The 24365-nt window shown below is 38.5% G+C and overlaps 1 protein-coding gene across 6 annotated transcripts in view; it reads right to left on the bottom strand.

Annotated features, from left to right (window-relative positions):
* Window positions 1-4004: 4004 nt before the first annotated feature.
* Window positions 4005-24365, bottom strand: part of myo1b (myosin IB) — a 75039-nt gene continuing 54678 nt past the window's right edge. Inside the window, exons 15-32 of one of the 6 annotated variants that reach the window (XM_087804830.1) lie at window positions 23541-23603; window positions 22545-22745; window positions 22238-22464; window positions 21362-21562; window positions 19776-19869; window positions 17805-17954; window positions 17661-17729; window positions 17497-17583; window positions 17097-17183; window positions 14937-15023; window positions 13081-13167; window positions 10943-11017; window positions 10732-10866; window positions 9198-9304; window positions 8971-9103; window positions 6745-6897; window positions 5150-5280; window positions 4005-5073 (exon numbers count right to left, since the gene is read on the bottom strand). In XM_087804830.1, the coding sequence (XP_087660956.1) occupies window positions 4941-5073; window positions 5150-5280; window positions 6745-6897; window positions 8971-9103; window positions 9198-9304; window positions 10732-10866; window positions 10943-11017; window positions 13081-13167; window positions 14937-15023; window positions 17097-17183; window positions 17497-17583; window positions 17661-17729; window positions 17805-17954; window positions 19776-19869; window positions 21362-21562; window positions 22238-22464; window positions 22545-22745; window positions 23541-23603 (2220 nt within the window). In that variant the 3' untranslated portion in view covers window positions 4005-4940. The remainder of the gene's footprint in view (window positions 5074-5149; window positions 5281-6744; window positions 6898-8970; window positions 9104-9197; window positions 9305-10731; window positions 10867-10942; window positions 11018-13080; window positions 13168-14936; window positions 15024-17096; window positions 17184-17496; window positions 17584-17660; window positions 17730-17804; window positions 17955-19775; window positions 19870-21361; window positions 21563-22237; window positions 22465-22544; window positions 22746-23540; window positions 23604-24365) is intronic. The other 5 variants (XM_087804834.1, XM_087804831.1, XM_087804833.1 and 2 more) reach the window with 5 other exon arrangements.

Here is a 24365-nt window from a genome sequence, read left to right as displayed (position 1 = left end):
ATATATATAGGTACAGTATATATATATATATATATATATATATATGTGTATGCATGTGTATATATATATATCTATATATATATATATAGGTATATAAAATCGTAAATGCTACAAGACTGTTAAATGAGTAAAAGGGAATTATTTAAAACAAGTAAATGTTTATCCTTAAGGTCAAAGTTTTAAGAAGAAAATATACTTTAGTTCAGTATAAATACTTAGCAAGTTACATAAAGTCGTAAAGAAATATGTTAAAAAAATGACGATTTAAATATTCAAAGGATAATCAGGCCTTTAGAAAATACTTAATAATAATAATAATAAGAAGAAGAAGAAGAATCCATTGGAAAAAATGTGACTTCCTCGAAAACACTGGTCGTCTCTGAAACACACACACAAACTAATAAAAAGGATTTAAAAAAAGAAAATCATATTTTTAAATTTTAGGGTCACATGAGCTTAATCTAAAACAAGGAACAATCCTCAAACTCAACAAAGGAAAACGTTTTTAAAAATCCGGAAGGTTTGGTCCTTACTTGACCATGCTGCCCTCTAGCGGCCGTTTTATTGAGACGCATGACATGAACCTTGAACGTGTAACGAACTAAAATAATAATTACTATATAATGAACACATTTGCGTTACGTCATCAAAAATAAACATTTTTAGCAAAGTTTGGATGATTTCATTCGTATTTTTTTTTGTATTATTTCGACGGTTGGATGGAGATAAAACACACTTTATTATTTTAAGATTAAGTAAAAACACTACATTATGTGTTTTTAGTCATATTTAATGAAACAAAATGACTATGAGTTCAAGAGTAACAGCTGCAGATAGACATCAGTGTGTGGTTTTTCAAATAATGGATCCTCAGCGTTTAATCGAGAGATCTTTGCTATAAAAGAAAAAGTCAAGCGAGAGATTCATCTGAACGTTTGCTCATCGATCCAAGTCTCACTATCATGAGATCACTATCACAAACACACACTTTTCTAACACACGCTTTTATCTGCACTGGAGTAAAGTAGTGTGTGTGACGCTCGTGTCACTTTGTTGCTACACAATGTTCCGGGAGAAGAGAAGCATCTTTGGGTCGAGACAGTAAAACGTGTTGTGACACATTTAAACCTCAATAAAAATAGAATAATAAACAAGAAACTTCAAGAGCCGGTGTTTATTTATCACCTCAAATAAAAGCTAAAATAAAAATATGATGTAAAGTTTCTGTTTATTTAGCACAAACCAAGAAGTTTACATATAAATTCAATAGTTTATAGTCAAGTTTTGATATGTTGCTGTTGTTTAAACAGATGGTAAAAGGAAGAAGACATTTTCCACATATGTGTTTAACATTAGTTATTTCTTTTGTAGCCAAAGTATTGAAGTTTATAATTTCTTTAATATATTTAACGATTGCAAAATTTCAAATGTTTTGCTTTAAAAAAATATATAAAATATTGAAATTTAAATGCCTCTTTTCTTTTTTAAATAATTGAATTCTATAATAATAGGTTAAATTATATTTTCTTTAATAAAAAACGAAAAAAAAAACACAAAAACCAACAACAACCCATTAATTACAACACAATAAAGACATTACAATAGACGATACCAAAAGATTAATTTCAATTATGGTTGAACTATTATACTATATCAACAGTTTTATATTTAGTTTGAATATAGTTATAATATTATAAAATGAAAATATCGAATGTAGAAAATGTATTTTTATAATTAGAATATTTAACTCTATGTGTAAAAAAATAATTGAATTATTAAAATAAACCAAATTCAACATTTCAATATAGAAACGACTGAATCAAATCCTTCAAAAAACTACAAAATGACAAATCAATAACTAATATACTTCCATACTTAACGGCATGCTAACATTAGCTTAGCATATTAGCTAAAGATACGCTGTCCTCAGTTTGTCTGCAACTCCTCCATTGGCTCTAAATAGAATTGAAAACGTTGACATGTTTAAATAGTATAAATATATAACTTAGGAAACAAAACAAAAAAAAGCATATAGTAAAACATAATAAAAAAACAAAAACCTGTAATACTACCTTCCATCCAAGAGATGCCGCCAAACCACCAGTCATGAGTCCAGCGACGCTCAAACTAAATCGATCTGAACTTGATAGTTGTGTTTAAATTACACGTTAGATGAAGGATTTAACTGTTTTAAGCAAAAGTTTTTGAACAATTATTCAATTTCTGGAGTGTTTGGTTCCAACACGAGGGTAATTGAGCAAAGCTTTTGTAACAAGATGGATCTCCTTTCAACATTGATAAGTGTGAGTTAAAGGTCACTGGAGTAGTTGAGGTTAGAAACCCATGTGACCCGAGAAAAAGTGTTCTCTCTCCCCCTCCTTCTCTCCCCCCTTTCTCCCCCCACTGAACGTCCACTGGGAGGCTGGACTCCCCCCTTCTTTCCCAGCCCGGCCGGTGGTGGGAACATGGTACCGGTCGGCCCTAAATGGACCGATGTTTTCCTAGCACTCCGGGCTCAAACTGAGAAGCTTCTCCCCCGAGACCTGGTGCCGGCGGCCTCAGAATGTGACCCTGGACGAGTCTCTCTGGTCATGTGATGAAAAACATCTGCTCTTACGAAGCTCTGGAGGTTCCAAGAGAACATCTGAGGCTATTGTTCTGGGATCTGACTTGAACAGGAACGAAGATAAAATAAACACTCGATGAAACTGTGGATGACAGACGTGAATAAACATAGAAGCCAAACTGGAAAATCAGCTTCTTTTTTAGTTGGAATATTTTCAAATGTTGAAGTTACTGACTTTACCTGGAGGTGAAACAACAAATATCTGAAAAAAAAGACACATTTATCGTGAGTTATTCAAAAAGTGCCTGGAAAACTGTGAGTTTCTTATATGAAATGATATTCTACATCTATGGTAATACCTTTGACACACATGAAAAAACTGAGATGATACAATTAAGTCCGGTTAAAAAACACATTTTTCACTAATAAACTTTCACTTCCGGACTCGTCAGTATTTCTGTTCAGTTGAAATTGAAGTGTTAGTTTATAGAAATTGAATCAAGACTTTAAATATTTTTTTCACGCTAGAAGGCAACTGCTAAACTCAAGGCTAAACAAAACTAAAAATTATACGTTTTTGTCTCATTTTCTAACTCGATAAACATCTACATCTCACTCCCTCTCAGTGAACTCATTGTTTTTTCCCCCAATGAGCATCCAATAGATGTCAGTTTTGTCTTTGTAACACATTGTTCAGAAAAAACCTCTTGATGCAAGTGACCTTTTCTTGCATTTGGGTGAGTGTTTTTGAAAAAAACTACCTTCAGTGTGGCTTCATTCAAAGAAAAGTTGCTTTTTTTGTTTAGAAATATATATATATTTTTAAGGAGTTTCTTTGATCGTTGACATTTTCTTTTTAAATGAAGCAACTTATTTTTTTATTGAAAATCTCTGATTATAGAAACTCTTAAAAATTAAAAATAATTTGAAGCATTTTTTTAAATTAAAATATTTTTCGATTAAAGCAAACCTTTTCTTTATTGAAATGTTTTTCTTGATTGAAGAAACGTTTGATTTTTAGTTAAATTATTCTTGATTAAAGCAATAATGATACTTTTTCTTTTATTGAAAATGTTGTTTTTTTTACCTGAAGCTTAGTAGCTTCTTAAAATGACATTTATTTTTATTAAAATCTCTTTTTTCTTTATTAAAATGTTTTGATTGATTGAAGGAGTTTGCTTTTCTTAATAAAAGTTTGCTCTTCTTGATAAAAAACACTTTTTAAAAACTTTTTTAAAATTTTTAATTGAATTTTGTTCTTTACTAAGAAACTTTTTGACTGAAGCAAACTTTTTGATTCACACAAATGTTTCTATTATTAAAAATTAAGTTGTTTTTTTTTTACCTGAAGAAACTTTTCAGAATTGTTTTCTTTTTTAACTTAAAAAAATGTAATAAAAGAGAAACAAACGCATCGTTTCACACAAAAAGTACATGATTTGATCTTTGCATGTATTTATCACTGATCTTTATTTAATTTAAAAAAGATTAACTTGTAAATGTTACATCGACGTCTATTCAAACACTTCCAAAAGCTCTTCCTCAGCACAAGTTTACAATATCAGGCACACGAGAACGCTGACGTCATCAAGATTTCACTTCAGCAAACAAAAAAAAAACTGCATTAAAGCGGCGCGGCCACGATCGACATGGAAAAGTACAAAAAAAACATTCTCAGGACTGAAGTGATCTCGAACTAATCCTTCGCCGACGATCGTCGACTCACCTGGAAATGTAGAAAATTGTCATGATGCTGAAAAACACTCCAGTAAAGCTGCAGAAAAAAAAAAAAAAATCATCCTCAAACTCGGCAACGAAGAAGAACCGTCGTGCGCATCAGAACCACAGCTGGAAGCGAATGTACAGCTCGGATCGCAGAAGAAGAAGAAAATAAGCCGCCGTATTGCACATAAAAGCAGGTGATTTAGACACAGATCCATTGAAGGTGTTTCCCCCCCGTTTCTTAAAAAAAATTTGGCGTTAATTACGATTGTGTTTTTGGCAACGTTTGCGATATGGTTGTTTTTTTCGTGACGGCGACGCAGGGTTTTCGTGAGTACAGTGAAATAATAACCGTGTCATTAACAAGAGACGACGTCTTTACCAAACAAGTGCAGGATTTTCCCAAAAAACATCCCAAGTTTTTAAAATAAAAAAAAATGGAGTCGTCAAGGCCGTGTGAGGCTCCTCCCACATCTCTCATGTGACCTCCCAGTTACAATTTCTGTGGCAGCCCCCCCCCCCCTCCTCCCGACCCCCCGCAACAAAAAGTGGCACAAAGTTACAAATATATTGTGTTTTTTAAGAGGAGAAGTACTTATAAAAGAAGGAAAACGAGAGAAAAATTGTCAGTTCGGTTCTCCGGGCGCGAACACTACGCCGTGGCCGGCACCGACACCTCCAGCAGGCGGTTGTTCTTGCGCTTGCAGGAGACGCTGCTGCCGTTTTTGGGAACGCCCGGGACGAACTTCACGCACACTTTGTCCTGCTTGAACTGCACCAGGAACCTGGCGCACAACAACAACAACAAAAAAAAACCCTGTGTCAGCGAAGGTCACACACAAGGCAGATATCGCGACGTACTCGTCCGAGATGTCGACGTTGAGCTGCTCCGTGTCGGCGGCGCTGGAGCCGAGGTGGTGCAGTTTGGTGATGATCTCGATCAGGTGTTCGCTGCTCAGCAGGAAGTCCCCTTTCACCGCCGAGGCCGAGCCCTGCAGACCAGGGAATAAACCAGTTCACGTGGAAGTCGAGATTCATTGTGAAATATTATTGAAACCTCCATTAGCAGTTTTTTGAAAAAAAAAAAAACGCTGTTTCTGGCGGCCCCTAGTGTCAGAAAGGTGTAACTGCAATAACATATATTGTTTCGTTGCAAAAAAAACCCCAGCATTTTCTTAAAAAAAACAATAAGAATTATATTGTTGTGTCTGCAGTTTTATCTTCCTGGTCACTTAAAGAAAAGTCTCTTGTAAGTCTCCAGTAACAAACTCTAACTAAACTCTAATCCTTTTAAATGTACAGTGTACTTGTTTACAACATGCTAATGGTTTGCTTGTTTATTGAGGAGAAGAAGTGTTGTCCTTGAAGCGCTCTAAAAATATAAATTACTTACTTAAAGACGATGTCTGGAGATGTCTGGAGATCGACATAATAATCAACCCTAGTCGACACTGGTGCTAAGCTAATTGCTAAGCTAACGGCTAAGCTAACAGACAATCTTAAGACTTTTCCCAGCAGAACTTTCCTCAAAGGGATAGTAGTTCGTAGGTCACATGACAAGCCAGGAAAAGTTCTGAAGTGAAGAACATTGTTACAATACTAGCTAAAGAGTTGTACTACATGTATCCGGCATTTTCAAAATTTAACCAGCCACTACTATAAATAATGTAAATGTAATATTAAAGTTAAAATGTTACATAGTGCCGCTTTAAAATGACGTTTAAATGATTTAAGTTGATCTACTGATGTCATGTCAAACTCAATGACCTTGGGCCGAACTTGGCCAACAAGGAGGTTCAGAAGGAACAAAATTGCCTTGAAATAAATTAGAAATTTGCCTTTTTTTTGGTGTAATTTTTTGACTTTAAAGTTGTCGTTTCTTTTTTAACACCCAATGGTTACTGGAAACACAAGAGATCTAAAATATCTGCTGCCCCCCCGACCTTATCACGTAGACGAAGATTTGACAAATTGAATCCTTGGTTTGAACCAAAATTTAGCCTGAAGAAAAATTTTGAAAGGATTAGATTAAGTTGCAACTGTGTGAGAGACATTTTGTTGTGTTTTAGATTCAACAGCTTCAACCTTCAACAGCATGGAAATGATAAAAAGCTTCAGGATTTATCTTTTTTTTTTACTGATAGACTTTTTTCAGGAGCAGGTTGATGATGAATCCGGTGGTTTATGAGAGTTTTAAGTCATTACATTTTGTTATATCGAGGACAAACTTATTTTTTGTAGAAACACTTAAATATTTCCACAGAAATTGGACGATTAAATCTGAACTTTGACTTCAGATTAAAGATCAAACTTAATTTTCAGTTTCATAATTAATATGCAGCAGCATCAGGATCAAACTCTCGAGCAAAAGTTTTCTTGACAGTTTGGCCTCTTTCCGAAAAAACTTCCCCGGATCATGAATTATTCCTGGCGGGAGCGGTCAGAGTTGGACTCACCTCTTTGAGTCGGAGGGCGAAGAAGCCGTCGCTCTGGGTGCTGACGGAGACGCTGCTGACGTCCGGCAGCGCCACGCTGGCCTTCACCTGACCCGTCTTCTGGTCGGCCAGGACCACGCTCTTCTTGGTCAGGAGGAAGATCCGAGCGGCTCCCTGCCAATGGAGGGGGTTTTGTTTAATGGAATGATCCCTATTCCAGTGGGGAAGACGGCGGCGGGAGTCGACCCCGAGTATAACACAAGTGTCCGCTCAAGACTTGACAGTTTTGGGCAAAAAAAACACAAAAACTTCTGAAAAGAAAACCATTAACTCTCTGAGAACATTTTTTATTAATTCCCTTAATATTTTGTAGTGATTTGTTGATGAGGCCTCATGATACAGTACAAGTTGTATCACGATACAGTGTCTTAACTTTGAAAGGCCACTAGTTGTCACTCTCTGCTTTATAATCTCTGGTTCTGATCTATTGATTCAATAAAACCTGACATGTTCACTGAAGGTGCCATTTACACTGTATCATGACACATCATCAGCTGTATCACGACGCATCATCGGCTTTATCACGACGCATCATCGGCTTTATCACGACGCATCATCGGCTGTACCGCGACGCATCATCGGCTAGATCGCGACGCATCATCGGCTGTATCGCGACGCATCATCGGCTGTATCGCGACGCATCATCGGCTGTATCGCGACGCATCATCGGCTGTACCGCGACGCATCATCGGCTGTATCGCGACGCATCATCGGCTGTACCGCGACGCATCATCGGCTGTACCGCGACGCATCATCGGCAGTATCGCGACGCATCATCGGCAGTATCGCGACGCATCATCGGCTGTACCGCGACGCATCATCGGCTGTATCGCGACGCATCATCGGCTGTACCGCGACGCATCATCGGCTGTACCGCGACGCATCATCGGCAGTATCGCGACGCATCATCGGCAGTATCGCGACGCATCATCGGCAGTATCGCGACGCATCATCGGCAGTATCGCGACGCATCATCGGCTGTATCGCGACGCATCATCGGCTGTATCGCGACGCATCATCGGCTGTATCGCGACGCATCATCGGCTGTACCGCGACGCATCATCGGCTGTACCGCGACGCATCATCGGCTGTATCGCGACGCATCATCGGCTGTACCGCGACGCATCATCGGCTGTACCGCGACGCATCATCGGCTGTACCGCGACGCATCATCGGCTGTATCGCGACGCATCATCGGCTGTACCGCGACGCATCATCGGCTGTACCGCGACGCATCATCGGCAGTATCGCGACGCATCATCGGCAGTATCGCGACGCATCATCGGCTGTATCGCGACGCATCATCGGCTGTATCGCGACGCATCATCGGCTGTATCGCGATGCATCATCGGCTGTATCACGACGCATCATCGGCTGTATCACGACGCATCATCGGCTGTATCACGACGCATCATCGGCTGTATCACGACGCATCATCGGCTGTACCACGACACATCAGCTGTATGATGAGACTCCATCAATCATTATAAAAGTGTTTAAAGAATGAATGCAAAAATTGTCCAAAAATAAAAAATAAAAAAATAAAATAAAAATGTATATATATATTAAAAATAACATTGAACAGTTTAAAATGACTTGATATATTGCATTAAAAAGTTAAAAATAGGAAGTTACTTAAATTTTGCTCAAAGAAATACACAAATATCTTAAAATAAATTACAATAACTTAAAGATATACAATTATTTTAATTTTGAAGGAAAAATGAAGGAAAATAAAACATTTCAAGTGAAGAGACACGACTAATGCTAACGTAGAGCGACAGCATCGCAGCAGCTTAATGTCCGTTCAATTCAATTCGTAAAAGACTTAAACGTTTAGATTAAATTCAAACCCAAATAAACCGAAATAAAACAAAACCACAATTAACCAAATCAATGAAATTCGGTTATGGACGATTTAACTATTTTTATACATTTATAAAAGGAAAGAAAAAAGTTACCAAATATTTAGAAAATTCAAACTGAAGTGAAATAGTTTTGACACGTTTACATTTTAAAGACTTGTTGAAAATTAGATTTAAGGCAATTTAATACCAATGAAGGCCTTATTTTGTTCATAATGAATTGAATACATGGATCCATAATAAATGTTTTTCGACTCTGGGGGGAAATCGGAGTGCTTAAGGGAAGAGCAGGTGTCGAGTGCGACAGAAGTGTGACTCTTGCCTTTCCATTGGCCCGATTGATCTTGTTCACGACGTCCGCCAGGAGAACCTTCTCGTCCACGGAGCTGTTGAGCTTCTGATACTTTGGGTTCTTGCTGATCTCCAGGTAGTCTCCTTTGAAGGGCTGGCTCACGCTGGGAGAAGACGACAGGAGACTTAAAAAAACCTGCCACTCTTGAATCGGGCGCTTGACACGAACAAGATTATCCTGCGATGTGTCTCTGGTACCTGCTGGCGTAGAGAGCCTTTTTATCCTTGAAGATCTCGCTCGCCTCCAGCTTCTCCTGGTACACCGCCTTCTTCTCCTCCGTGAACTGGCCCCGGTACTTCTTGCACTAGAAAGTGGACGAAAAAAGGGATTCACTCATTTTACAATTCATCACTTGACTTAACTTCGACTAATTCAGTTTTTTCTTTGGTGGTTAGGAATTTAATTCGCCAGGGGCCGTCAGAAGAGGATTACAAAAAAATAGACAAACATTAAGAGTCCTAATTTTAACAGAAAATGAGTGTAAAATTGATTATCTAGAAATATTTCTGACCAACGTATTATCACTAAAAATATTAAAAAACGTTATTATTTATATAATAAATAACAATTTGCAACATTAAAATCTACCTTTCTTATCTTCTTTCTTTACATTTTCTCATTATATCAAGTTTTATTTGAATTAAGACACAATGAAGCTGCAAAATGATGTTATTATATATTATATTTGCTCTTTTTTATGGGTCAAATAGGTAGTACAAGTTAAAAACAACTACAGGCCCCGGGGCCCAACATAGTGCATTCTAGGTGAGGCCGCAGTCATTTTGTCTTGGATGACATATAAAAAAAATAATCAATAATATTTGTATCAATCTTAACTATGTAAATGATTACATTTGACGTTATTTTCTTCATTCCTTAACCAGCTGAAAATCCACAAAGATTCAAAGTTTTTGTTTAATATTTAATTAGAGAAAAAAACAACACGTTCAATTTTTACTGAAGACACATTTTGGGTTTATTCTTTAAGAACTATTTTTTAGTGATGGTCTGATGAAAATTCATGAAGCAGTGTCATGTTGTTTAGAGGTCAGTAGGTGGCGCCATCAGTTTAAAAATGATGTGACGTTTCATTAGAACAGTTGTTCAAAACAAAGGCAAATAGTGCAGAGACCGCCATCTAGTGGACTCTGAAAATAATGACACTGCTTCATGAAGCTTCATAAGACCATCACTACTTATTATACATCATTAGCTGTATCATGATACAGTGTTTCATTTTGGAAAAACCACTAGATGTCACTCTCTGCTTTATAATCTTTGTCTCTGATCCAATAATTAAATGAAACAAATTTTCAAGAGTGATGTATAGATGAGGCCTCATGAAGCAGCTGATGCTGTATCATGATACAGTTTAACAGGCCACTAGATGGCACTCTCAGTGAAAAAGATGCCTAGTTTCATTGAATTAGTAGATCACGGACAAAGATTATAAAGCAGAGTGACATTTAGTGGCCTTTTTTTAAATGAAGAAATGTGTCATGATACAACTGATACTGTATCATGACGCTTCATAAACCCATCACTAATCAGTGGCCTTTAAAAACTTTTGCATGATAAAGTGGCTTCACTACACAGCTGTTTCATGAAGCCTCTTCAACACATTACCACCATTTTTGTTCAAACCTCAGCACGGTTTAAAAAGTACTCAAAGGTATGAGATAAGAGTATACAACACACATCCCTAGTTATTTGTGAATTAAAGCAACGAACCCTCCAGTGATGGAAGATCCATCTGAGGTCCGAGTGGACGGCGTCCAGGAAGCGGTAGGGCCTGGCGGGCCAGTTCTGGTCGATGGGCGACATCGACGGCATGTTGTTCTTCAGACCCAGGAAGTACTTTTGCATCTGCCGAACAAAACAACCATGACTCGTTTTTTTCCACTGACACGGGGGCTGGAAAAAAAAACACAAGTGAGCTCACGATTCTCTGGATGGTGAAGTCGTAGATCTTCTTCCCTGCGTTTGCCTTGAAGAACTTCCTGTACTCCCGGCGGACCTGAGGACAACAATAATAAAAAATAAAAACATCATGAAGAGCCTCTGGGATGTTACTGACGGTTGCCGGGGCTGAGGAGTTAAAAGAGGACGACAAACGACAACGGGAACAAGAGACAGTTGTTTAGTCACAAACAGACGAACATCTGCACACGTGGAAGCCCAGCTGCTGGCGTCCATTAAAACGGGGGATTTTACACCAATCTCCGAACATCCAATAATTGTTATGACTAAGCACCGTGATGCCGACCTTAATTGCACAAATTGAGCTCCAAACAGGTGGATCGCGAACGCTTCCCAGCAGCGGGCGCAACAATTAAAATGATGAAAAGATTAGCGCTGAATCTATTAGCGGATGAACGCCGGCGATGCATCGGCTCGCCACGTGCACACCCCTCGTGCGCGGACACAAACAGGAAGTGAGACGGTTAGTTACGGACATTCAAACAAATTGTTAGTGGTTAAAAAAAACGTACGAGTTTAATCCAGATTTGTGATCTGAACGTTCCAGGAAATTGTTTTCAGTGTCATTTATATAATGATCCAAACCTTTCAGAGTAATGGCGTCAATATTGATACATTAGAGAATATTTACACTTGACTACACAGCTGTTGATTGGAGTTATTGCAAAAAAAAAAAATCCCAGGTAGAATCATCGCCTACGTATACGAACTAAATAATATATTTTGATAAAATTGTCTTTCATTTCATTGCTATAAGAAATAAATAAAGATATATACCATACTAGCCAATTAAGATCAAATGCTCTGGCTGTTACTAAGACACTGTTTCTTTGACATTTCAGACACAAACGGACCGACCCCTGGACCAAGGTTTGGGGATCAGTGGATTACATTTATCTGCTCTAGGAAAAATTACACATTAAATTAAATTATAATTTCTTTAAGACTTAAAATATATATAAAAAATATCTCAATATAGGATCAACAATGTGTTATATAGTGATATTGTAGGAGCAACAATATATTTGTAGTATTGTTTGAGTACTTGACTCGTTGGAGAATCTAAATCTTGTAACTGCTTTCATATGTTTTGAAACCAAAATATGTCCAGACATCAGCATTTTAAAGCTGCTGGAGTCGAGTGTATCCTCTCGTCCCCAGTCATTTTTGAGATTTCCTAGTTTCAGCTGCGGAATATGTAATGAATGCCATCTAATTTATTTGCAACACAAGGATGAACAAATGCTGTAAATATGTGCATGTTAATTGTAAATAAAACATGAATTATGAAAAATAAAAGTAAGTAAAGAACAAAACAAATAAATAAAATCAATGCAGCACAAACAGCTGGTTTGACTGAAACATTGTGTATCACTTTCAGGAGTATTTTCATAATACTTTGTTTTTAATTCCTCTTATTATATCTAGATCAAGAGTCTCCAACCTTTTTTACACCGACAACAGTTAAATGTTTAGATAGAAATAAGAAAAAAAAAAACATAGAATGACCTGCAAAACAACTAAAATTGAGTGCATAAAACAACATCTCACCATAACGCAGAATCAGCAAAGAACTATTTGTGTATTTGCATCTTTGACTGTATCCCGACGATGTGTGCATCTCCAAGCTTTTAGAGACTTTGTTTAGACATTACTTGTATGGAATGAAGACTTTGAAACAGAAGTTTTGCTTCTATAGTTTGTGTTCATTTTATACTAGTCAAGAGTGACACGGTATTGTTATGTCAGAGAAAATCTGTTTTCTTATTTTGAAAACACTTTTTTAGGCAGTAATAATAAATAGAACTTTTTGGTTTGGGAACCACTGATCTGAGGCATCAACACATTCACACAAACACACTCTTGACGTGACCCTGACACATACATGCAGGTGAGGCAGCTGGGTTAACAAAAAATGGGAACAAAAGGAGTAAAAAATGAACCAACTTGTGTCGTTAGTAAAAACAAGGTGTCGTCCACCAAACAATAACACATGCAGGACGTCCTGAGGGGGGAGAGGGGTTAGTTTGGGGGGGAGAGGGGTTAGTGGGTCAGGGGGGGAAAGGTGGACTGGTCGAAGGCCGCCGGACTCGTAGGTACCTTCAGTCCCTGCCAGTAGGCCCAAATCACAGCGACGGCGTGTTTACGCCGGGCTTCTTCCTTCAGCCTCCTCAGCTCCCTGCGTGCCTGTTCAAAAAGTTGGTGGGCAAACAAAATAAAGAAGAAGAAGAAGAAGCAAAAAAAAAAGATGAGAAGAGGAAGCAGGAGACAGATTGCGCCTGATGTGAGGCGAACACCACAAACAGTGCACGCCAGGTCTTGTGTGATCATTAGAGAGGAGCAGCTACTGATCCAGCCTGCAGACGCAACAGTGGTACTGAGGGGCACCAGGCTTTGAAGTTCAACTTTTTAAGTGAAGGAGAAGCTCCGAGACGCCGGAGTCGTCCCGCGGATGCAAAGCAAACGCAGCAGACAGAAGTGATGCTTCGACAGAAGAGCTGCATGCTGGGAGAGGCGGGCGGGAAGAGGTGACGACCTGGATGATGATGACGACGACGACGATGCCGAGAAACACAAACAAACCGTTTGTACTTCGGAAGAGTTTCAATGTCTATAATGAGGGTGTTTTCTTTACGCTTCTGTCTTTCAACGAGACAATAGTTTCAGCCAAAAACTGAGGAGCCCTTTGAAGATAGAAATACTTTTTAACTATTGATCTACTTGGACTCGAAAAACTGAAGATTTGCAGATTTTCCACAAAATAGTCAAAGACTTTCTATTGCAGGGTTAGTTCTGCAGTGCTGTCTAATGAGAGTATATCGATGCCATCAGTATATTTAACTGGTTAAATTTAACATTTCTAATGTCGAAACTCTGGTTTATGTTTTTAATTTAAACTGTTTTTTTTTAAGAATTTAGTTTATAATTAAACTTAACAATGTCTATGTTGAAAGGTTGCATTCTTTTTTATTTAGTTATATCATTTCTATGGTGAAAGATTGTATTTGTTTTCATTTAATAAAATGCTTCTATCATGAAAGTTTGATCATTTGTTTTTATTTATTTAATTTATATAGTGAAAGGTTGCTTTTTTTCCCGTTGAATAACTGAATTCAATAAAATAAAAAGTTGATTTCTTATGATATTTTATGTTTTTTGACATATAGATTTTTATATGAAATTAAAGTAGTATTTGGGTATTATCTGGTGGCAACATTATACAAACATTCTTATATTGAATTTAAAAAACGTTGAAAAATGTATTTTTGAATTATTGTAATTCAAATATCAGATTACATGTGTAAAAAAAAAAATTTTTTTTTTGAAATACACACTTTTTTAAACTCGAATAATAAACAAAAACTTTTTAACCGTTAAATTGAACAATTTCAACAATCTTGATGGCACTGATTAACTTCCATTCATCATCCCTCTATCTGACCTTCATGATCGGTCTCAGATGAAGCTTCAGATGGACTTTAACCTAAATGATATTCTTGAATAATTGCTAAATTGGAGAAACCTCCAGGCAATCTTCCAGCCCATCTTTTATTTAAAATCTTTGATCCCGTTGTTTACAGCCAATCATAAGTCCATAGTTGCATTCGGTATCTGCGACATCGCCTCTTTTCCACATCCATAACATTGACCTTCTGCCAATTGAAGGCCTCAGAAATACCAAAGTGGACGGGAGAGCGTCGCCTCTGTGGCAAATCGAAAAAAGGCCAAGAGCCAATCTGAGGCTCCCGACTGGATTTCATCGGCTCTCCAATGCAATCAGTTTCATGATTTCAATTTCAAAGGTGGTCCTAAACTCTTGGCCAACACTGCAGGTCTTTGATGGATATGATTGGGGTATTTCGAGGGGGGGGGGTGGGATGGAACGGTGGAATAATGGAGGCGGCGGGTCACAACAAAACAACAAATAAAACAGTCAAAAAAGACTGCCCAAATACCTTGGTACCCTGCCAGCCGGCCCAAATGACCGACACAGCACGTTTACTCCGGGCCTGGTGCTTCAGCTGACGCAGCTCCCTGCGAGCCTGGTGGGAGGTTTGATGGAGTTGTGGAGGAGGTTAATGTCATATCACTCTTAACTTCTGCTAGAAGCTTCCTTTCACAAACATGAGCTGCATTGTTGCTCTAGAAAATAAGGTCCATGAAATAGTTTTCTGAAGTTTTCCCAACAAGACAACACAGACAAACTGATGAATATGAGATGAATTTAAAAAAAAACCTGGAGATCTAAAATACAGTGATAAGCATGTTTGTAATTACATGTTAGAAACATGTTCTTGTTTACAAGAACATGTTGTAGTTCCCCTGTCGTGAAGCATACACACTAACATCTGTTTTAATAAAATAAAATGAACATCTTTTTTTGTTCAAATGTCTGAAATACATGGGTCGAATCCTCAATTATTTATTTTTTACTCTCGTCTGTCTGTGAAGAAGTTCTCAATTTTGTGTTAAACGGGTTGAAGGTGTCGATGCTTTTATTTTGTCATTATTAATAAAAAGATCAAAGATCATGTAGAAACTAAACTTTTTTTTTTGAGTCATGAAGTATGTACTATGAAGCCTTGCAGAGTAATACTACAGTGACTTGCAAAGTAATATTACAGAGATTAAGGTAGTAATAACACAGGGACTCGCCGAGTTATTCTATTATAATTCAAAAACTAATACTTTGAATCCTTACGCAGTATTACTATTGAGCCCTTGCAGAGTAATACTACAGTGACTTATGGCGTAATTCTATGGTGACTCACAAAGTAATACTATGAAGTCTTGTGAGTAATGCTATTGAGCCTTTAGGAGTAATACTATTGAGCCTTGAGGAGTAATATTATTGAGCCTTGAGGAGTAATACTATTGAGCCTTGAGGAGTAATATTATTGAGCCTTGAGGAGTAATATTATTGAGCCTTGAGGAGTAATGCTATTGAGCCTTGAGGAGTAATATTATTGAGCCTTGAGGAGTAATGCTATTGAGCCTTGAGGAGTAATATTATTGAGCCTTGAGGAGTAATATTATTGAGCCTTGAGGAGTAATGCTATTGAGCCTTGAGGAGTAATGCTATTGAGCCTTGAGGAGTAACATTATTGAGCCTTGAGGAGTAATATTATTGAGCCTTTAAAAGTAATATTATTGAGCCTTAAGGGGTAACATTATTGAGCCTTGAGGAGTAATACTATTGAGCCTTGAGGGGTAACATTATTGAGCCTTGAGGAGTAATATTATTGAGCCTTTAAAAGTAATATTATTGAGCCTTAAGGGGTAACATTATTGAGCCTTGAGGAGTAATACTATTGAGCCTTGAGGGGTAACATTATTGAGCCTTGAGGAGTAATATTATTGAGCCTTTAAAAGTAATATTATTGAGCCTTAAGGGGTAACATTATTGAGCCTTGAGGAGTAATACTATTGAGCCTTGAGGAGTAATATTATTGAGCCTTAAGGGGTAATATTATTGAGCCTTGAGGAGTAATATTATTGAGCCTTTAAAAGTAATACTATTGAGCCTTGAGAAGTAATACTATTGAGCCTTTAGAAGTAATACTATTGAGCCTTTAGAAGTAATACTATTGATCCTTTAGAAGTAATACTATTGAGCCTTGAGGTGTAATACTATTGACTAATACACCCATAGTAATTCTATTGAGCCTTGCTGAGTAATAATATGATGACTCACATAGTAATAATACGGTGACTTGCCGAGTAATTCTATGGAGCCACATATTTAAAGTGACTCCACAAGAATAAAACAAAAAAACTCTCTGACAACTACTGGAAGGGCTTTGTTGTAATGAGATTAGGAGGTGTTTGAACGAACATTCTAGTGGTTACATAGCACGAATTGTAACCAGTTACACAACGGTTACAAGCCTCGACTACACGTGCCAAAAAAGCTGTAAACATTGAAAGCCCTAATTATAAACTAAACAGGACGCTGCTTCTAACAGGAAGACCAGAACAAGGGGTCATATGAAGTGGGGATGTGGGGGTGGGGGAGCTGCTACTCTATTGGTACGGATCATGGCGGGACAGGAAGTGGTGAAGATGGGCGACAGGACAGCTGGGACAGTAACACGCTGACAGCCGGATGGAAATACCTTGGTTCCCTGCCAGTATGCCCAAATAACTGTCACGGAGCGTTTACACCTCGCCTCGTGTTTTAGACGTCTCAGCTCCGTCCGAGCCTAGAGGTGTCGTGGTGGGCGTTAGGAAATTCAATTGGAAGATGCGAGAGAAAGGGGGGGGGAAAAAAAAGAATTGAAAGAGTAAGAAGGTGACGTGATCAGTGAAGGCAGGAATAAAAAGAGCTGCAGGTAAAAATCACACGTGTGAGGCCATATTCAGAGAATATCCAAAGAGCAGTGAAAAAGGGAGCATTCGAGCTGTAAGAGCAACATTTCTAACAATAACAACTCATTCACAAACTTTCAAGAAAAGGTTTTTTTCTCCCGCTGTAATCACGACACACTTCCAATCGGCGACGCAACACGTCAGTACCTGAGTGCCGTGCCAGAAAGCGCTAATGGTGGTCACCGCCTCCTCACACCTCTTCTGGTACTTCAGCTCCCTCAGAAGTTTGCGCGCCTGACAGAAAACAAGATTAAAAATGGGGTTTTTCGATTGTTTTATTTCCGTCGTGGTTTCACGAAGAGAACACTCACCTGCCAGCCTCGGGTGTAGGACTGCACCACGGTGGTGGCGCTCTTGATCCTCTGGTATTTTTTTTTTTGCTATCATGAAAAGGTAGGAGAACGTTCAAACTTTTTTTGTCAACAAATTCAGCATCGATCGACTGAAAGACTCACCGCGTAGCGGCGGTACCACGCCGACACCACAATTTGACTCTGTTTGAGCAACAGGAAGTGGCTGCGACGCTTCCAGCCGCGGTAGATTTTCTGAATGAGCGTCGCCAGGTCCTGCAGGCACTGCCTCCTCCTCTCCTCCAGGAAGAAAAGCTGCAGGAAAATAAACACAGTTGTAGGAAAAGGTCGTGTTTTTTGCGGCATTAGGGCTGTAGCAATGAGACGTGAAACTCTCCCAACTTTTTAGCTAGTTTTGTTCTCCATGCAAGTCAATGAAGAAACTACGAAAACTTTTTTTTTACTACAAGGCAATTTAAATCCTTTAATTTTCCCATCATTTTACAGTGTGTCTTATAACGGCTTATGCATTAATTCAGGTTGAATTTACTGTCCTAGAACCGATGTTATGTGATACATGGCGAGTCAAAAATGTATCAAAATGTTTAAGTACGACTCTGGTTATGGTGATAAATGTAATAGGTAGTGTTCAACATAACATATACATATATATATATATATATAAGGGAGTGTGTATAATAACCCAAAATAGCACCTGTTAAGAGACCTGCAAAGGAAGCAGATTTCAAACTCAAGGTAGGGAAGTGGAGGACGGAATAATATGCCTTATAATCCCATAAATATGTCACTTCTAAATGATCTGATTTCTAACCCCTTTTAAATGTTTCATTTGATGTATGTTTTTTTTGGCATTTTGTAAATAAACCATTGATGACACAACTTGGCGAAGGTAATCGTTTCAGAAGAACTAAAAAGCACAAAATATACAAACATGCTCCTTTTGTATAATCATTTGTATCACAGTGTATTCGGTAACAACAATGAACGTTCCAGGTTTGTAACCGAATACAGAACATCACACAAGACGTGGCACAGTGTGATCGTAACACATGCGGCCCAGAAGCGATCCCCGAGTGGACACAACAGCAAAGCCAACGAAACACTTGCCAAGTGAACCAGGAATTCCTACAGCAGTTCTGACCGCGAATGCAACATTCAGCCCAGAGTGCAGTGTGTTGTAACGATAATGTTATAAGTTGTATTAGTCCTAATACCACATGTAACAGTATTTCTTAACATTGAAACACAAAACTGATGAAAACCTTTCATTTTATCCTTCCTAGATTTAAAGATACTCGTTTGTTTTTTTTAACGTTGCCATATCAAACCACCAAACCAATATGTACCAATTGCACTTTCCCATATGCTTACGTCAGATTTGACCAAATTTAAATGAGGAAAAAATTGAATAAACAGTTTTTTTCTTTCGTTAAACAGTTTTTTTTTTATATCAAAATGTGTTTTTTTTAAAAGGCTTCATTAACTGCTGCTTACTAGCCATGGAAAAGTTCTGGCCCAGCTAAATTTTGTCGTTTTAAGATCTAACCTAACCTAGCTGAATCTATACCTATCCAGTACATAACAAACCATCTAAATTATAACCCCCCCCACACATTTAACAAGATCACTTAAAATTAAACTGTGTTTAACCATTATCTGTTGCCGATAAATGCTAGTTATAGCAAATATTTTAAAAAGATTAACAATTTCGAGACCCACCCCTAAATAAAGTCGAACATTCAGCTGTTGCTTTAGTCAGTCGAGTGCGACACAAACACGAACGACAAAAATTCCCCAACGATGAGATCATGCTATTTTAAGGTTTGGTCTATAGTTGGTTCGGCAGAATGTCCACTTAAATGCTGCGGGCCTCGGCTGTCGGAGGGGAAAAGCCCCAACTTTCGGGTAGAGAAGAAACCGATTTCCCATGTAAGATAAGTGAAACCACGTGTAGCAGTTAGATGCTAATTGCTAAGAGGGGGGGGCTTGACGTGAAGCCCACCCTGCAGCTTGTGAGAAAGTTGTGATGCGGAGCAGAAGTATTCCGAGAGATTGTTGGAGGCTGGCTCTTACACAAGGGAACGTGATGTAGGTTTGACATCCATTAATACGTACCGTTCTTGGGTTCCGGATGAAGATCTTGGAGCGACCGTAGGAAAACTCCTCAGCTGGGACTTTCAAATCTGCCATCAGCACCTCCACACCTTCCCTGTGAGGAATCAGATGAAACATGAAAGGTCTGAACCTCGGTAGGTAACGCAAGATCTTTCATGGGCAACCAAAGTGTAAAACAAGGACACGGATTTGACAAATAAGTTTTACGAAAAGCAGCATCGAGAGAACCCGCGAGGAGAAGGAGAGTCACTGAGCAGAGTGGAAATCGGTGCGTTTCTTTCATCCAAAATGGTAGATATATAAAAAAGAAAAAGTGGAGCTGATGTGAGACGCCGGAGCCAGATAAGCATGAAATGCCTCCACATGTTCCTGTTCAAAGACCGCATCTGTGCATTCCTGAGGGATCCTGGATAACATTCACACTGTCAGACTTGTATCAGATCATGGTGTTTAATCTTCGTTTGTTCCTCCCAGCATGCATGAAAACTGCCGGAGCAACCGGATCTTGGAAAATCTTGCAGGAGCCAAGGTCACAAGCAGGGCCCAAATGAATTTGATGATTTATTTATATTTTGCAATAGTTAGACACCCTGTGAAACATAAAACTGTATACAGGGAAATTATGAGCCATTTAATAAGGTTCGACTTTTATTCGGCAAGTCCTCTTTTTGGGGGCTCCTGCGTGTCTGTGCGGGTTTCATAAAATCCTTTAATGTCCAGGATTTTTATTTTAAGCTTGTGCAGTGTGTAGTTTATTTTGTATTAATGGTTAATATAATAAAAAGATTCATGAAGCAGTGTCATGTTGTTCAGAGGTCAGTAGGTGGCACCATCAGTTTAAAAATGAAGTGAAATTTCTTTGAAAAGTCATTCAAAACAAAGGAAAATTGTGCAGAGACCGCCATCTAGTGGATGCGGAAAATAATGACACTGCTTCATGAAGCTTCATCAGACCATCACTACACCACTCTTGATCTCAAAGATGTGGGTTTGATTCCTGCACACTGCTTTATAATTTTTACGTGGTTATTATAGAGTAGCAGACTTTCGCTCTTTGCAACAACGATGTAACATTTATTATGTTTAAAATTAAAATACACAACCATTTGGCTTGATGTACATTTTTTCCATTAGACATAATAAAATACATATATACTCTTTTTCTTTCTTTTGTTAAGACTACATTTCTATTCTTACACCATCAAGACGAGAGTTTGTTAAAAATCGGGTTATTTACACAGAACTATTATTCTATATTGTTATTGAAGAGATGTCATTTGGTGCAGACAATTTTGTTGTAAACTGCTTTAAATAAATATATATAATGGTTATCAACACAAACTTTGTTCACAAAGGGGCCTGATTACGATTATTTTAAGAAATTAAAAATATGGATTTAACACAGTTAATGACCCGACTGCTCTAAACTCCACGTGTCATGTTTTTGGTGATTCAGAATTTGGTCAACCTTTAAAATTGAAAAATAAATCCCCCTGTATTTGCACTGGTTTCATAAATGTTTCTATACACATTATGTGAACCTTCTTTACTAACACAGACTTGATAGAACAAACTACGAAGCTCACCTGGCAGGTCCTCTCCAGTGTGGCCAGGTGCGCTTGCACAGCATCTTGTAGCGCTCCAGGCACGGCTCGTAGGCCTGTCGGAAAGCGTAGCCTGCCCTCCGTACGCGAACGTTCTCCATCAGGCCCAGGTATCGCACTTGATGGCGGACGAGAGACTCCGTGAAGATGTGAGACGCCTTCTGGTCGTTGGGTTTGACGCACCTGGACAGTAGTGAATGAGATATTTTTTAATTTTTTTTACTATCAACAACATGATTGTCATATATTCAAATGTAACCGTTAGATATAAAATGTTGAAACTTTCTTTATTTCAATTTTGTTTTTTATAAATATATTACATTATTTTAATGAATTATTTCTTTTTGACAGTTCAAATGAATCCATTTTTTTTCTTATAATAATAATAATAATAATAATAATAATAATAATAATAATGGTATTATTGTTCCATCAGTTTCTATCTACTATCACAGAACTATTTTACTCACATTTTTATATTTAATTTAAAAGGCTATAAATTAAAATAATTTTGAACGTAGAATTTTTTTTTTGAATTGGAATAAAATTATATATGTAAAAAGAAAACAAACAAACATTCATTTGAATATCCAAATCAAAAAATGTAATTACTTTACTAACCTTTAATTTTCAAAAATATTTAACCAAATTATTTCAAATTATATATTAAAAGCAAAAAAACAACAATATTAAATTCAATTATTCAATATTGTGATGGTACAGATAAACCTTAAAATTGCTTTAAATTGAGTTCTTCCTTCGAGCAAAAATAAATAAACACAGACTTTTCTGCCTCTATAACCGTATACAAAACCAGTCAACAAAAAAACATTTCACGGCATCAAGGGAGAAAATTACCGGATGTAATTTGGATTCTTGGTCTGCAGGTTCTTCATCAGCGTTCCCACTGAGGCTTTGAACTGGAAGCCAGCAGTCAGTGGTCTCTTCAGGTTGACTTTGGCAGGGTTGCCTTCAGGAAACAGCTGCTTGATGAGACTGTGGTTGGCCTTGTACATGGCTTGGGATAAATCTCGGTACAGAAGGTCGTTGTTCTTGTCTACAAAGCCCTCAGTGCGGTACAGGACCTTATTGGGAACAAGGAGGGAAAATCGTTATTCCCGGTTGAAAAGATAAGATTACTTTCATTCAGAAGTGGCCCGGGTACCTTGCCGGCGTAGTGCTGGATGCGAAAGCAACTGTGTGGCAAACTGTGGTCGGTGAGGAACTTGGAGTTCTTGCTGAGGCGACTCTCGAAGTGCTGGTGCTCGGCGCAGATGGTGTTCAGTTTGTCCAGGAAGGTCTCGTCGGTGACCGTCCCCGGCCGCAAGCACTCCTCGTCCAGCATGGCCAAGATGCCGTTTTGGTTCTAAGAAGTGCAAAAAAACACAAAAATAATGATTAAAACAGACATTTTAAGATGCATTATCAGGGAATGACTGACAATTGTGATGTAGATAATTAACATGTTACCAAACTCAATCACACAAGAGGCTAAAATCTTTCATCAGCCCAGTTAGTACCGACACAGGAGGAGTCTTGACACTCTAGTCTCTCTCTCTGAATCCTTCTTTACTGCATTTTGTTCATGACCTGGGCAGTTTAAACCCACATATTTCTTCTCCATTTCTCCCTGAGCTCCAGGGCTGCTGCGAAACCAGGATCTCCTCCACAACTACATCAACAGATTCTCTCCATGAGCCTCCCTGCTGCCCTACTCTATATTTCTCTCACTGTATCCGCCCTCACTCTTTCCTCCATCCATCTACCTTCCCATCCACCCTTCCAGCCGGTCGATCAGGAGGCCGTCAACCCCGAGTCTGGTTCTGCTCAAGACTTCTGCCTTCTAAAAGATCTGATCCACAGACCTCAGAGCCCGAGCTGAAGGTGTAAGGCTGGATCAGATCACTGATGTAAGGTCTGACCATGAATAGATCTGAAAGTAAGAACCAGAATTTTAAAATGGATCCTGAAAGAAACTGGCCGCCAGTGAAGAGTTCTATGATCGGGGAATTGTGAGTTCTTCTACTAGAGCGGGTCAGAATTCTTATTATTGAGCATCCCTGCATTGTCTGTGAGACTAAAGCGATCACGTGTAATCCAGGAACTCAACATTTAGTCATCCATGCATCCATGATAGAAGCCTTTGTTATTTCTCACTTACGTTCTCAATGAGGTCACAGATAACAGCGTTATTGAAATACTCAATGTTGGTCCACTCGATGCCCTGCAACAAAAGAAAATTAAGGTCAAAATACAATGGAATTAATTGCGTCACGGTTGATGAAAAACTCAAAAAGTTCGAAAGGCTACAAAACCTACTTACATGAACTTGTACATTTTAATACCTACCTTTTAAAGTGTGTTTAATCATAATCAGTAACGCAACATTTAAAAAATCCCAAAGGAAAATAACTTTTTTTTGGGGGCTCCTGACAAGACGGTGATTTATAGAACGAGCCTCGACGTAATGATGATGAAGAACATCCAGCTATAGACTGGGTTTATCAAAACATCTGCCGCCAAATGAGATGGCAAATGAGACGCTAAAGAGAGTCTGAAGATTTATGTGACGCGTGTCTCCTCCAGAAGATCCTGGTGTTTCTTGAAACCTCACATGTACAGCCTTTTGTTCCCCAGCCAGAGTGCAAGATAAACATGGAGCGTTTAACATGTGAACGTCCTCAACATGCATTGTGTGGGAACATTCATTTTGGCTGATGTAAGCCATGCATTGAGAGTGGGGGGGGGGGGCTACAGATGGGGGGTTCGGGGGGGTCTAGAGGTGTGGACTGAACCGATGGCCCAAAGTCCTGATTGGACCTCTCTCTTGTGTGTCCTGCCTCGCGGTATTTTCCCATGGAGTTCACTGGATGGAGGCCAGATGGGAGATGTGGGGTGACCAGCGCACCACTCGAAGTCTTCGAAAAACAAACAGGGTCCATGAGGGGACTATTTACTCTCGCTGGAATTGAAGGATCACTTCCAT

Source organism: Callionymus lyra, chromosome 12, assembly GCF_982586985.1.
Source record: "Callionymus lyra chromosome 12, fCalLyr1.hap1.1, whole genome shotgun sequence".
Lineage (NCBI taxonomy): Eukaryota > Metazoa > Chordata > Actinopteri > Syngnathiformes > Callionymidae > Callionymus > Callionymus lyra.
The sequence above is the reverse complement of the archived record's forward strand: the minus strand, read 5'-3'. Positions and strand labels throughout refer to the sequence as shown.